This window comes from Schistocerca serialis, chromosome 5, assembly GCF_023864345.2.
Source record: "Schistocerca serialis cubense isolate TAMUIC-IGC-003099 chromosome 5, iqSchSeri2.2, whole genome shotgun sequence".
Lineage (NCBI taxonomy): Eukaryota > Metazoa > Arthropoda > Insecta > Orthoptera > Acrididae > Schistocerca > Schistocerca serialis.
In genome coordinates, this window is record NC_064642.1 from 231,871,194 (window position 1) to 231,883,534 (window position 12,341).

The 12,341-nt window shown below is 41.5% G+C and overlaps 1 protein-coding gene across 6 annotated transcripts in view; it reads right to left on the minus strand.

Moving 5' to 3' along the window:
- Positions 1–12,341, minus strand: part of LOC126481228 (endoribonuclease Dicer-like) — a 446,265-nt gene that overhangs the window by 284,472 nt on the left and 149,452 nt on the right. For all 6 annotated transcript variants that reach the window (XM_050104838.1, XM_050104837.1, XM_050104839.1 and 3 more), the window contains exon 8: positions 6,625–6,749. In XM_050104838.1, coding sequence (XP_049960795.1) covers positions 6,625–6,749 — 125 coding nt within the window. The remainder of the gene's footprint in view (positions 1–6,624; positions 6,750–12,341) is intronic.

Here is a 12,341-nt window from a genome sequence, read left to right on the forward strand (position 1 = left end):
CTCTTATCCTCCTACACATGGACCTGACCTCCTGCACTTTCAGCCTCACAATACCAATTTCACTGCAGATTAAATAGTGATCAGTGTCATCAAAGAATCCCCTGAATACATGTGTGTCCCTCACAGCCTTCCTGAATTCCTGATCTGTTATTATATAGTCAATGACAGATCTGGTTCCCCTACCTTCCCAAGTATACCGGTGAATGTTATTATGTTTAAAAAAGGAGTTTGTGATTACTAAGCCCATACTGGCACAGAAATCCAAGAGTTGTTTCCCGTTCCTGTTGGCCTCCATATCCTCTCCAAATTTACCCATAACCTTTTCATACCCTTCTGTTCGATTTCCAATCCTGGCATTAAAATCAGCCACGAGCAGAACACTGTCCTTGTCCTTTACTCTAACAACTACATCACTGAGTGCGTCATAAAAACTATCCATCTTACCTTGATCTGTCCCTTCACAATGCAAATATACTGACACAATCCTAACTTTCTTGCTAGGCACTGTCAAATCTATCCATATCAGTCGTTCGTTTACATACCTTATTGCAACTATGCTGGGTTCCATTTCTTTCCTGATGAAAAGCCCTACATCCCATTGTGCTATTCCTGCTTTGACTCCTGACAGGTAGACCTTGTATTCTCCCACTTCCTCTTCTTTCTCACCCCTTACCCAAATGTCACTAACAGCTAAAACGTCCAACGCCATCTTATTTGCAGCCTCTGCCAGCTCTACCTTCTTCCCAGAGTAGCCCCTGTTGATTTTAATAGCTCCCCATCTCGTTACCATTCGTTTGCTGAGTCGTATCTTAGGAGTCCCTGGTTTGTCAATTAGAGGTGGGACTCCGTCACCTCCAAAGGTTCGAGGCATTTTGCTCTGACTGTTGCCAGCATCATATTTATAGTACCAGGGAAGCAGGTTGCTAGCCTTACTTGCCCCGGTCCCATTTAGTTTTACCCCTAATGGTTGAGGGACTAACCGGTGGATTTGATAGTCTTTGCCGTCTGAGCACAAAGGACGCCACGCCTCGGAATATGTCCGAGATGCCCAGCCTTATTCCAAAGTAACTGGTATCCCGACTGTCAGGACCACTTAACTTGGCCACTCAGACGTTGCCCATGGTTCATGAACTAGGACATGATACCAGGAACCCACACCATGAACCACAAGTTTGGTTATCTATATAAAAGATTTAGGAGACAATCTGAGCAGCTGTCTTAGGTTGTTTGCAGTTGATGCTGTCATTTATCATGTAGTAAAGTCATCAGAAGAATGAAACAAATTTCAGAATGATTTAGAAAAGATATCTGTATGGTGCATAAAATTGGCAACTGATCCTAAATAATGAAAAGCGTGAGGTCATCCATACGAGAGCTAAATGAAATGCCATTAAACTTTGGTTACACCGTATATCAGTCAAATCTGGAAATTCAACTAAATACCTAAGAATTACAATTACAAACAACCAAAATTGGAAGGAACACAGAAAATGTTGTGGGGCAGTCGAACCAAATACTGTGATTTATCGCAGAACACTTAGAAGATGCAACCGATCTACTAAAGTGACTTGTCTGTCCAATTTTGGAGTACTGCTCCATGGTGTGGGATCGTTACCAGACAGGGTTAATGGAGAACATCGAGAAAGTACAAAGAAGAGTAGCACATTTTGTATTATTGAGAAAAAGGAGAGAGAGTGTCATGGACATGTTACAGGATTTGGGATGGACATAGTTAAAACAAAGGCATTTCTCGTTGCAGCGGGACCTTCTTACAAAATTTCAATCACCAATATTTTACTCTTTAATGCGAAAATATGGGGAGAAATGATTGTCATAACAGAATAAGGAAAAATCACAGCTCACACAGAAAGATATAGGTGTTCATTTTTTCCACGCGCTATTCAAGAGCGGAATAATAGAGAATTATTGTGAAAGTGGTTAGATGAACCTTCTGCTGGTCACTTAAGTGTGATTCACAGAGTATCCATGTAGATACAGATGTAGATGTATAGGTGAACAGAGAAATTGGGAGAAGTTGGCCGATAGCTACGGCACAGTTTGTCGCTGGCTATTCGTGTGGACAGGCAGCTTGTCGGTTCTCATAGCCATGAACAATGCAGCACAGTGGCTGCAGCTCAGCTTCTAGAACACATGACTGGTTTCACAGGTAACTCTACCTTTGATGAGGTAGCTGATGTTAGTGACCGGACTAGAGTAGGTGGTGGTGGTGGGAGGATGTATGGGACAGGTCTTGCATCTAGGTCTATTACAAGGGTATGAGCCATGCGGTAAGGGGTTGGGAGCAGGGGTTGTGTAGGGCTGGACGAGGATATTGTGTAGGTTCGATGTACAGCAGAATACCACTGTGGGAGCGATGGGAAGGATAGTGGGTAGGACATTCCACATTTCAGGGCATGATGAGAGGTAGTCAAAGCCCTAGCCCTTGCCCACCAGGAACTAGAGCAACGTACACAACACCACAAAAAATTCAGCACCCTGTTCACTTCCTAATCCCACCTTGGACATCCAGTCTCCACCACCTCTCCAACAACCTCCAAACCTCTCACACTTCCTGTCATAGCTGGCAAAACCTGTCTCAGACCAACTACATTTACCGCACCCTCAAAAACCCCCTCTCACCAGAGCCTAAACGGAAGCATAGCCATAACCTTTTCCTCCAAAAGCCTTAGAAGTATCAGTCACTTCCAAAGGCCTCACCTTTTGTGCCACTCCCAAATTCAATCATGCAGGACTTGTTAACGATATTCACTCCTCCCGGTCCATACAGTGGAGCCACTTTTTCGCCACCAACCCTAGACTCAACCAAAGATGAATGTTGAACACTGCATGGCTCAGTTCTCTACTCCATCCACCCACGATCCACGCCCACTGCCCTCAAATCACCCCCTGCTAACATTTCAAAATTTCTTAACCTCAAACCTCGCCTCATCATCATTCCCCAATCCCTCAACACAGAAACTAACTTTACACCTGCAGCAGGAACCGCACTCCACCACCTAAAAACTGATTCCAACTTTATAATCTTACCTGACAGTTGTTTTGAACTACGGGGATTACCTGGCAGAAGGACTCCGCCAGCTGTCGGATTCATCCACCTACAAGCCCTGTCACAATGACCACCTTCCAGAAATCCAGCAGAATCTCCAGGCTCTCCTCAAATCCTTAGGACCATCCTAGAACGGCTCCTCAGAGTCCATCCCTCTAGTCACCCCTGCCACTCCCTGCACTCCTACCTTCTACATGCTTCCTAAGTCCATAATTCCAACCACCCAGGATACCCCATTGTGGCCAATTACTGTGCCCCCCCTCTCCAAGAGGATGCCCTTTACACTAAAATCCCTAATGCTCATGGCATTATAACTATTGAACACCACTTCACTACTTTTCCCTACACTTGAGGGATTCCAAACCAACAACCTCCTTACTAGTTACCATGACCAACTATATCCTCAACCACAATTACTTCTTCTTTGTAGGCATTACCTACAAATCTGGATACGGTTAGGATTCCCACATGGCACCATCCTATGACAACCTATTCATGGGCCATCTAGAGGAATCCTTCCTATACACCCAGAGTCCCAAACCCCTCAACTGGTTCAGATTCGTTGTTGACATCTTTGTGATCTGGATCAAGGGTAAGGACACCCTATCCACATTCCCCCATAACCTCAACACCTTCTCCCCCATTTGCATCACCTTGCCCTACTCAACCCAACAAGCCACCTTCTTCGATGTTGACATCCACCTCAAAGGTGGCTAATCAGTGCCTCTGTCCATATCAAACCTACCAACCATCCATTCCATACCAAGAAGCCCCTTCCATAAAGCCTCATCACCCATGGCCATTGCTTCTGTAGTGATGAGCAGTCCCTCTCGAAATATACTGAGTGTCTTACTGAAGCCCTTTACAGACAGTAATTATCCTCCCAACTCTGTACAAAAATAGATTTCCTGTGCCTTATCTTTCCTACCACTTCCACAGGTCTTCTGCCACCCACCCAACCTACACAACATCCTCATCCATTCCTACACAAGCCCTCCTCCCAAATCCATGCCTCATGGCACATATCCCTCTAATATGACGTAGATGCATGGCCCGTCCCATACATCCAACTACTCCAGTCTGGTCACAAATATCACCTATCTCATCAAAGGCAGGGCTACCTATGAAACTAGTAGTGTGATCTACAAGCTAAGCTGCAACCACTGTGCTGGATTCCACGTGGGCAGGACGACCAGCAAGCTGTCTGTCCACATGAATGGCCACCGACAAACTGTGCCCAAAAAAACAGCTGGACCACCCTATTCCTGAGCATGCCACCCCAACACAGGACAGCATAAATAGCTTCATGTGTTGTGGGTATGATTTCACCCCAAGTTTTTCGAAATTACAGTATCAAATTCTAGATCTTTGTTACTCCTAGACCCAGGAATCGCAACATCGTCAGCAGTCGCTCATGTATCGAAATTGCTCTCTTCATGCAAGTTTTGTATATGAGGTGATATGACTGTCAAAAGCTAATTACATGTTTCTAAATCCATCCCCAAATAATTACACCAGTCATCTAGCTTGCCCTGCAACTCATTAAGTAAATTTATGCGAGAAAACACCTTCGCTTCAGCAACCACCATTTAGACCATTTTGATCTGTCTTTCTGTTGCAAACACAGTCCATAATAGGATTTCCTCCATTTCTGAATAAAGGAAATAAATTTTCAGGTTGCTGTACAAGACTGTAATTGATTGCCACTAAAATTTCTTTTCTAGTTTCTACTTCGACACATGGAGGGCAAGCAACTTGCATCCAGTGAACAACGTGTGAACATACCACATTTGCAGCAATCTGTTGCATGTAGACACACTTGCGCCAGTACCTGTGCAGACTGATCGATAGCATGTTGACGAGCCTTAAAGCTAATTAAAAACTGGTACCTTTCTTACCCAGTATTCTAATAAGTGAACAGTGACTGAATTTCTCATTTGCAACTCCTTTAGTTACTGTCTCTCACAATCAAATAAAATATTAAGCTTTGTTTACAATCACATAATCTTTATAAGACGACATTTCCACCTTTGAATGTTACCTTTACTTAAGAAGCAGCATTAAGTTTGCACATGGTATTCATGTATGTATGAGAACTTTTATTTCAAACTTGTTCAAATACAGCAACAGTTTGTAAGATGATAGAATTTAGTGCGATTCCCTCGTGTTTCACAAAAATGTCAAATTTTAAACAGAAATCAATACAGTTTTTTGCAGCACTGTATCATGTGAAACTCAATTTGTTTTCTTCATTTGTAACATATAGAAGGCAGTACATAACAAATCTCTGTTCAATGTTGTTGTTATTATTAACTCCAGAAAGAATACAGCATAGTTCTACACTGTCATCTAGCAAACATAGTGCACACATACGGAATATCCAGACAGACAAAAATTTGGTTTAAAGACTTCCTGGCAAACAGAACTTGGTACAGTATTCCTAATAGAGCAGCTATCCCAAATGTGAAGGTAGTATTTGGCTTACCTCAAAGCAGTGTGATAGCAACTGCTGTTTGCCATGTATAAAGATGATCTGGCAAGTGAAGTCTGTAGAGTGGCAGCTGACTCAAAACACAAATATGTGAAATGTCATGCACATAAACAGACTAAAGGCACACTGTTTTCAGTCACAACCTTCAAACATCTGGGTGTTTATCTGGAGTGAATTAAGGCGGAATGACCACTTAAATCTAGCCATGAGGTGTACTAGATTTATTGAAACAAACATAACAAAATATTGAGTAAGAAATGTAATTGTGTTCATATTCATTAAAGCATGCGATTACTGAATTGCTGAGGCTTTCGTGCCCACTTGCCGGGAAACTACCTGTTGACTTCTGTCTCCGATTCTTTGGCTGACATCTGTTTGATGATGTTTTGTCTTTTCGCCAGCATCGGTGGCTGGCACCATCACAGGTTCTCTCCACTCCAGTCCTTCACCAGCAATGGAGGGTGACACTTTGACAATGCCGGCCACTCTGCTGATGAGAGGGGAAGGTGGGGGAGGAGGGGGGGGGGAGCTGGGGGGGGGGGGGGCAACGGCCAAAGAACCTGAGACGAAGACCTCTGACAGCAAAGATTGGCAGAGAGCTACTCGGAGACTTCCAGGACTCAATGAGAGGTATTGTGTTATGTAATGTTAAGAGCCAACTCCTTCCCACCCAAGTGCTGAAATCTGTAAGCAATCTGGAGACTTAATTGCCCATACACAAATGGGTTCAATACACATCAGACTGTGATGCTGGGCAGTTGCCAGCCATTAAAAAGGACCCAATCAAGCAAACAGACAAGGAGAGTTTGGCAACAGGCATGGCAAGACTGTCTTGCTACAACAGTTAGATGACTGTAGGCAGTCTTAGGTTATGACTCTGAGTAAGTGTATGTTGGCACAAGTAGTAAAATTTGAGAGATTCAGTTCAGTTCCTGTTTTTGGTGCTGACCACCTGTTCACACTTCCACAATTCCATAAACCATATACACAAACATCCAGGTTGTATTTAAGGATGAATCTCTTACAGTGTTATGTTTAATTTTGATAATGAATGTATTTCACTCACCTTAAAATGGCATCTTCATTTGTTCTCCTGTGCATTTCTGTAGCTTCATTTGACTGTTGTGCCCCATAGCCTACAACACAATCAGGCTTCATAGTGCGAAGCCTTGGGTCTGACTCTGATAGAATCTGCAACAGGGTGAAATATAATTCAACCATCTATTTGTGGTCTGAGAGAACATTTAAAAGTGACAGTAGTAATGAAAAGTATCAAAAGGGCACAAGGGAATAAAGGTGATACAAATTACTGAAATGGAGAATGTGCACTCCACAATGCAAAATGCTGTTTAAAAAATGACTATTCCACAACCATTCCTATGAAAAGGGAGAATAAGCTAGCCTGAAAACATCAATATAGCACCTGCTCTCCCATGTGCTGGTATCCATTTTCATTTATACACTTTGGAAAGTTTACTGGCTATGTACAGGTTGACAATTATAGAACTACGGTGAAACCCCGCTTTTACGCTTTTCAAGGGACTTAAAAAAAAAAAATAGTGTAAAATGCGTTTAATGTAAAAAGTGAGAAATAACATGTTATGCTGTAAAAATTACATATCAGAAACTACCTTACATTTTTGCACTTTATGTAAGATATACGTACATAACAGGCATTAAAAGACTTGTCAGCAACTTGTTTATCATCTCATATAAGTTTATTATCTAATAAAAACTGCTGAAGTAATTGGAACTGATAACTTTCTGGGAGGTAGAAACGTTTGACTCAATTTCATATGTCATAATTGATCTTTTTCAAAGTCTGCAACTGTCATTCATTATTTAAATAATGAAATACTGAACTGGTTATGTAGTTTCTCATGCTTAGCTTGATGCTTTCCAGGAATTTTTTCTCACTGTCAAGTGCAAATATGTAGATAAGTATTCTGTGTGATGTTTGAATATGTGTTATTCAGCGTCTCTTGGACTATAGCCGTCTTTTTGAAGTTGTCAGGTACTGTGCCTCCTCAGTTATGTGGAAAACCATACACACGCAATCTATCACTCACACTGTTTGTTTGTAAAACATCCAAAGCTACATAAGTAAATACTGCACTTGACAACAAGAAAAAATTCTTAAAACACGTTTTGCTCAGCACAAAAAAAAAAAATAAATAAATAAATAAAAAATAAAAAATAAAATAAAATAAAATAAAATAAAATAAAATAAAAAAAATAAAAAAAATAAAAAAATAAAAATGCGTAACCAGCTCTGTGTTTAAACTAAAAACATTTGAGCAATGCAAAGTAAATGACGGTGTCAACTAGCATTACAAGTGGCTGAAACATGCTAAGTATGGTTCGACAAAGGTGTCGCAATGATCACGACAATCACAAAACTGCGCATGCGCAGTAGAGACAGTTTGGAAACGGTTGTGATTGGTCGTGCTATCTTTATTTGAACAAAACTAATTACTCCCTTCAGCCACCACGCCAAGTAGAGCTTGGCAGTGGCATGAATTGTTCCTACTTATACTTGTTTACTTATTGAGATCCACTCAGTAGAGTGCCATGGTGTCGAAACTAAAGCACATAATATTTGTAAACACAAACATTTCTTCATAATGCAAATATCGCAGGAAAATTATAAATATGTTGATGCAAAATCGGGTGTAAATTAACACTGTGGACATAGGAAATTTGACGTGAACAATAAAAAATGTTGTAAATGACGGTAAAATGTTAATTCCAGGAATGTAAAAGCAGGGTTATACTGCATACGGAAAAAAAAAAAGGTTACAAACTACTGTGGCCTTTATCACTAAACCAAACGACATGAGCATACTAATTCCCATCATGCCCTGCGACCAGCTGTGCAGTTTGAACATTCTAACACAAACCATTCAGAAGTTATGACAGTTTTATTTCATATAGCTCAACGATTGTCACCCTGTGTATTGACCAAGGACAATCAACCTGCAATTTTTTTATATGACACAGATAACATACTATGACAACAAACAAATGTAAGAACACAAAGGACTTACTATGTCAACAATAATATTTGGTACATAACAAGAACATCTACTTTGACAGCAAGCGAAAACAACCGGGGAAGGCAAACATGCAGAATTTCATGTCCTGTCCAGCAGCCACAAAAGGGCTGAGTGAGTGCTTTCCTAGCTGAAAGCATGTAGTCGGCTGGGCACTCATCGAGCTGGTAGCACGTACATTTACGTATTTCAAGTGGTACTTTCTCTAGCAGAGCTGCTAGAATTTGGGTACAAAATGCTGTCTATCTTGCACTTGCTAAGGCCTTTTCTTGAAGTGAGGACCAATCACACAGTCCCCAATAATTCCGCACAAAAATTTTTCACTTCACTGCCTCTAATGTTCAACTTGCCTCCACCAACATGGATTATTGGGCTGCTGAGAAGCAGCCCAATAATGCATATTTCTCACATTCAGCTTTCCATGGTTTGCAGAGTTAGTTTCATCATTGAAGAAAATTCTCAGTAAACATCATGAACAAGCTATTTTTCAAATTGTGCATATGTGCAAAGAGTTACAAATTAATTTATTATAAGTTTATAAGAAAAGATGCAAATACTACAAATCCTCCACAATTATGTGTAATAGGAAGGCAGCATGCATTTCCCAGATATTTATATAATCTTTCTAGAGGATGACTACCCACAATTTACTATTTCATATGTATTTACAATTTTACATTGCAAAAGCAGATGTAGGAATGCTTTATGAACTTCGTTAACAACTTGGTTAATACTGTGATTGTTATTTTCATAAGAGATTGAAAAATGATTGCAATAACTTCCAGTTTTCTAGTGTTTTGCGTATGTTCAATTTACTTTAATTTTTAGTTGCTGTCATTATTTATGAATTAACTTGAACTGAATAGAGTGTGATGTCAGAGAAAGTATTTAAGTACGAGCAATATAGAGTGTGTGTGCTTTTGTCAAGTGGCTGTGTGGTCACATGTGTTACGTACTTTTAAGTTGTTGTTGGACTGTATTTTCAGGATTGATTTTGTGCAACTATACGAAATCTGTTCAAGGGACTTCAGACAGATGGAACCTGAAATTATTTCCTGCAGTTGATATTTATATTCGTTTGAACTCAGGATAACACACTAGTTTATGTCACAACTGACAGTAGGAAAACTGCACTTTCAAACTTTGAATGTTCATGTTGATTTTCATAAATTAATGCACAGTTAAATTAACACTGCTTACATGTGTTTCTGTATTCAACACTTTGCAAAAACATATTAATTATTGTTTAACTATTTTTCACTCAATCTGCAATTCATGCGAGGCCACCTTTCTCATGTGTGAACATTATTAAACTAACTTTACTTTTTAATGACAGTGTTACTAAAAGGGACAGACTGCTACTCACCATATTTTGGAGATGTTGAGTCGCAGGCAGGCACAACAAAAAGACAGCTATGCAAGTAAGCTTTCAGCCTAAAGGCCTTCTTTTATGGTTGACCCCCCCCCCCCCCCACCCACACACACACACACACACACACACACACACACACACACACACACACACACAATGACCACTGTCTCTGGCCCCCGAGGACAGACTGCAAGCAACAGCGCATGTTGGGAGAAGCGATCTGGGTGGTGAGGTGTGGAGGAGACTGGTACGGGTAGGGGGAGGGATAGCAGGGTAGAGGTGGGTACAGTGAAGTTCTGCCTGTGGGAGCATGCAGGGATGTGGTGAGGAGAAGGTAGGGTAGCTAGGTGCAGACAGGAGTTTAGATGGAAGATGGGTGTGGTGGGGAGAATGGAAGCAGAAAAGGAGAGGAGAAAAGTAAAAAGACTATGGTGCATTGGTGCAATAGAAGGCTGTATAGTGCTGGAGTGGAAACATGAAAGGAGATACAGGGTTGTAGGACAGTGACTAATGAAGGCTGGCCCAAGCCGTGAAGCAGTCACTGAAGTGAAGAATGTTGTGGTGGGCAGCGTGCTCAGCAACTGGCAGGTCCAGCCATTTCTTCGCCAGTTTGTCAGTGGCCACTCCTAAGCACAGAGCAGCTTAGTTTGTAGATCACGTGACTGTTTTCATAGGCAGCCTTGCCTTTGACAGCATAAGTAATGATTGTGACCGGACTGGAGTAGGTGTGGTGGTGGGAGGATGTACTGTCATTGCGACTCACAGTCCCCACTATATTGTGAGTAGCATTCTATAGTTTTCATAAAATCTTCATCATTCCATCCAGGACTTTCCATTGTTTCACTTATCTGATTTTGTCAAACGTGGATTTCTCCAATCATTTCTCACTTTAAAGAATTATTCGCTAACATGTCTACTTATTAAAACGGGGTTCGATGATCAAATCTGCATTAAAGGTATGGGCTTTAAGATGTCGGCGCGCAACCAACCCTTCAGATACTAATGAGTTAAGCCAACACATTGGGTGCTACATTACCTACACTGATCGTGTCCAATAAAACCACCAGTGCACTCATAAGGGTATGTTTGTTATGCAACCTTGCTGCTGGCAGCTCCCACCTCATTGCTCACCAGGAGCCTTGTTACATTTATGCTGCAACCTTACTGTTCGCCAGGACTAATTACTTTGCAGCTGTTTATGTGGCTAGCAGAGTCAAACACAGCACTGCTGGACTGACCTTAAATCACCCAACCATGGCTCACGTTTCAGGACATACAGCGATGGTCAAGGGGCAAAACACAAACTAGCTTGGTATCGTCATAACGAGCAGTGATGGTGTAGGTTAAATGGACTGGTAAGGCTCACTGGGCTCGATTCATCACTGCCGGGCCATGCCAGTGAGCAGCAAGGTGACAGCTTAAAAGCACCCTCCCCCAGCAGCATTCGTCAGCGTCACGTGTCCCATAGCAATCTTCATCCATCACAGAGGGCATCTTGGACCACCGCCAGCTGCTGCTGGCACAATATGCTGAGATGCTATGATCTACAGGCTAGGTAATGCACTATCATGCTCTATTGTTGCTCCTCACTGCTAGTCTCTCTCTCTCTCTCTCTCTCTCTCTCTCTCTCTCTCTCTCTCTCACACACACACACACACACACACACACACACACACCAACCTTATACCGGCTTCAATGGTCACATTTTTGTAACTTCATTTTAATTGATGAGTGAACTACAAGACTCTTTCACCCTGATTTCAGTGCTCAGTTTTTCTTTCCTTTGTTTCTCATTGCTTTGTATTCTTGGACACACAATACATCACAATTAAGGACCTGCGTTTGGGTTCTTCCCATTATTATGATTGTGGTACTGCCCTTCCTATTCATCTACACCTAATGTTTAGTCTTGATTAATCAGTGTTCAAAATGATGGCATGATTACGCTGTGCAAATAGGACCAAGTCGGGTGCTTCCAAAGCTACACAGTGTATCCCATTTAGTGGATTCCCTTTTTACCAGAAGTGGTGGGCAGGCACAGTGTAATATCACAACTTCACTGTTCTCAATGCACCTTCATCCATTTTGCTCTCACCAATCTTAAATTTCAGTGAATCTACATCAATTTGTACAATCCTTTGTGGCAGGATAAGCCAATTCTCCAACAAATCTGTTCCCACAGCAGTGCCACTCCCATATACACCTTGCTGTAATGTTCAGAAATCACTGGAAGAAACATCAATAACAATGAAAGTAAGTTAGGATAGCAGGCATGTGCCCGCAAAAAGCTGAAAATACTGATACAAATTACTGTCTGTCAAGATTTATTCACTGCATGCTTAAACATGAATCATCGTG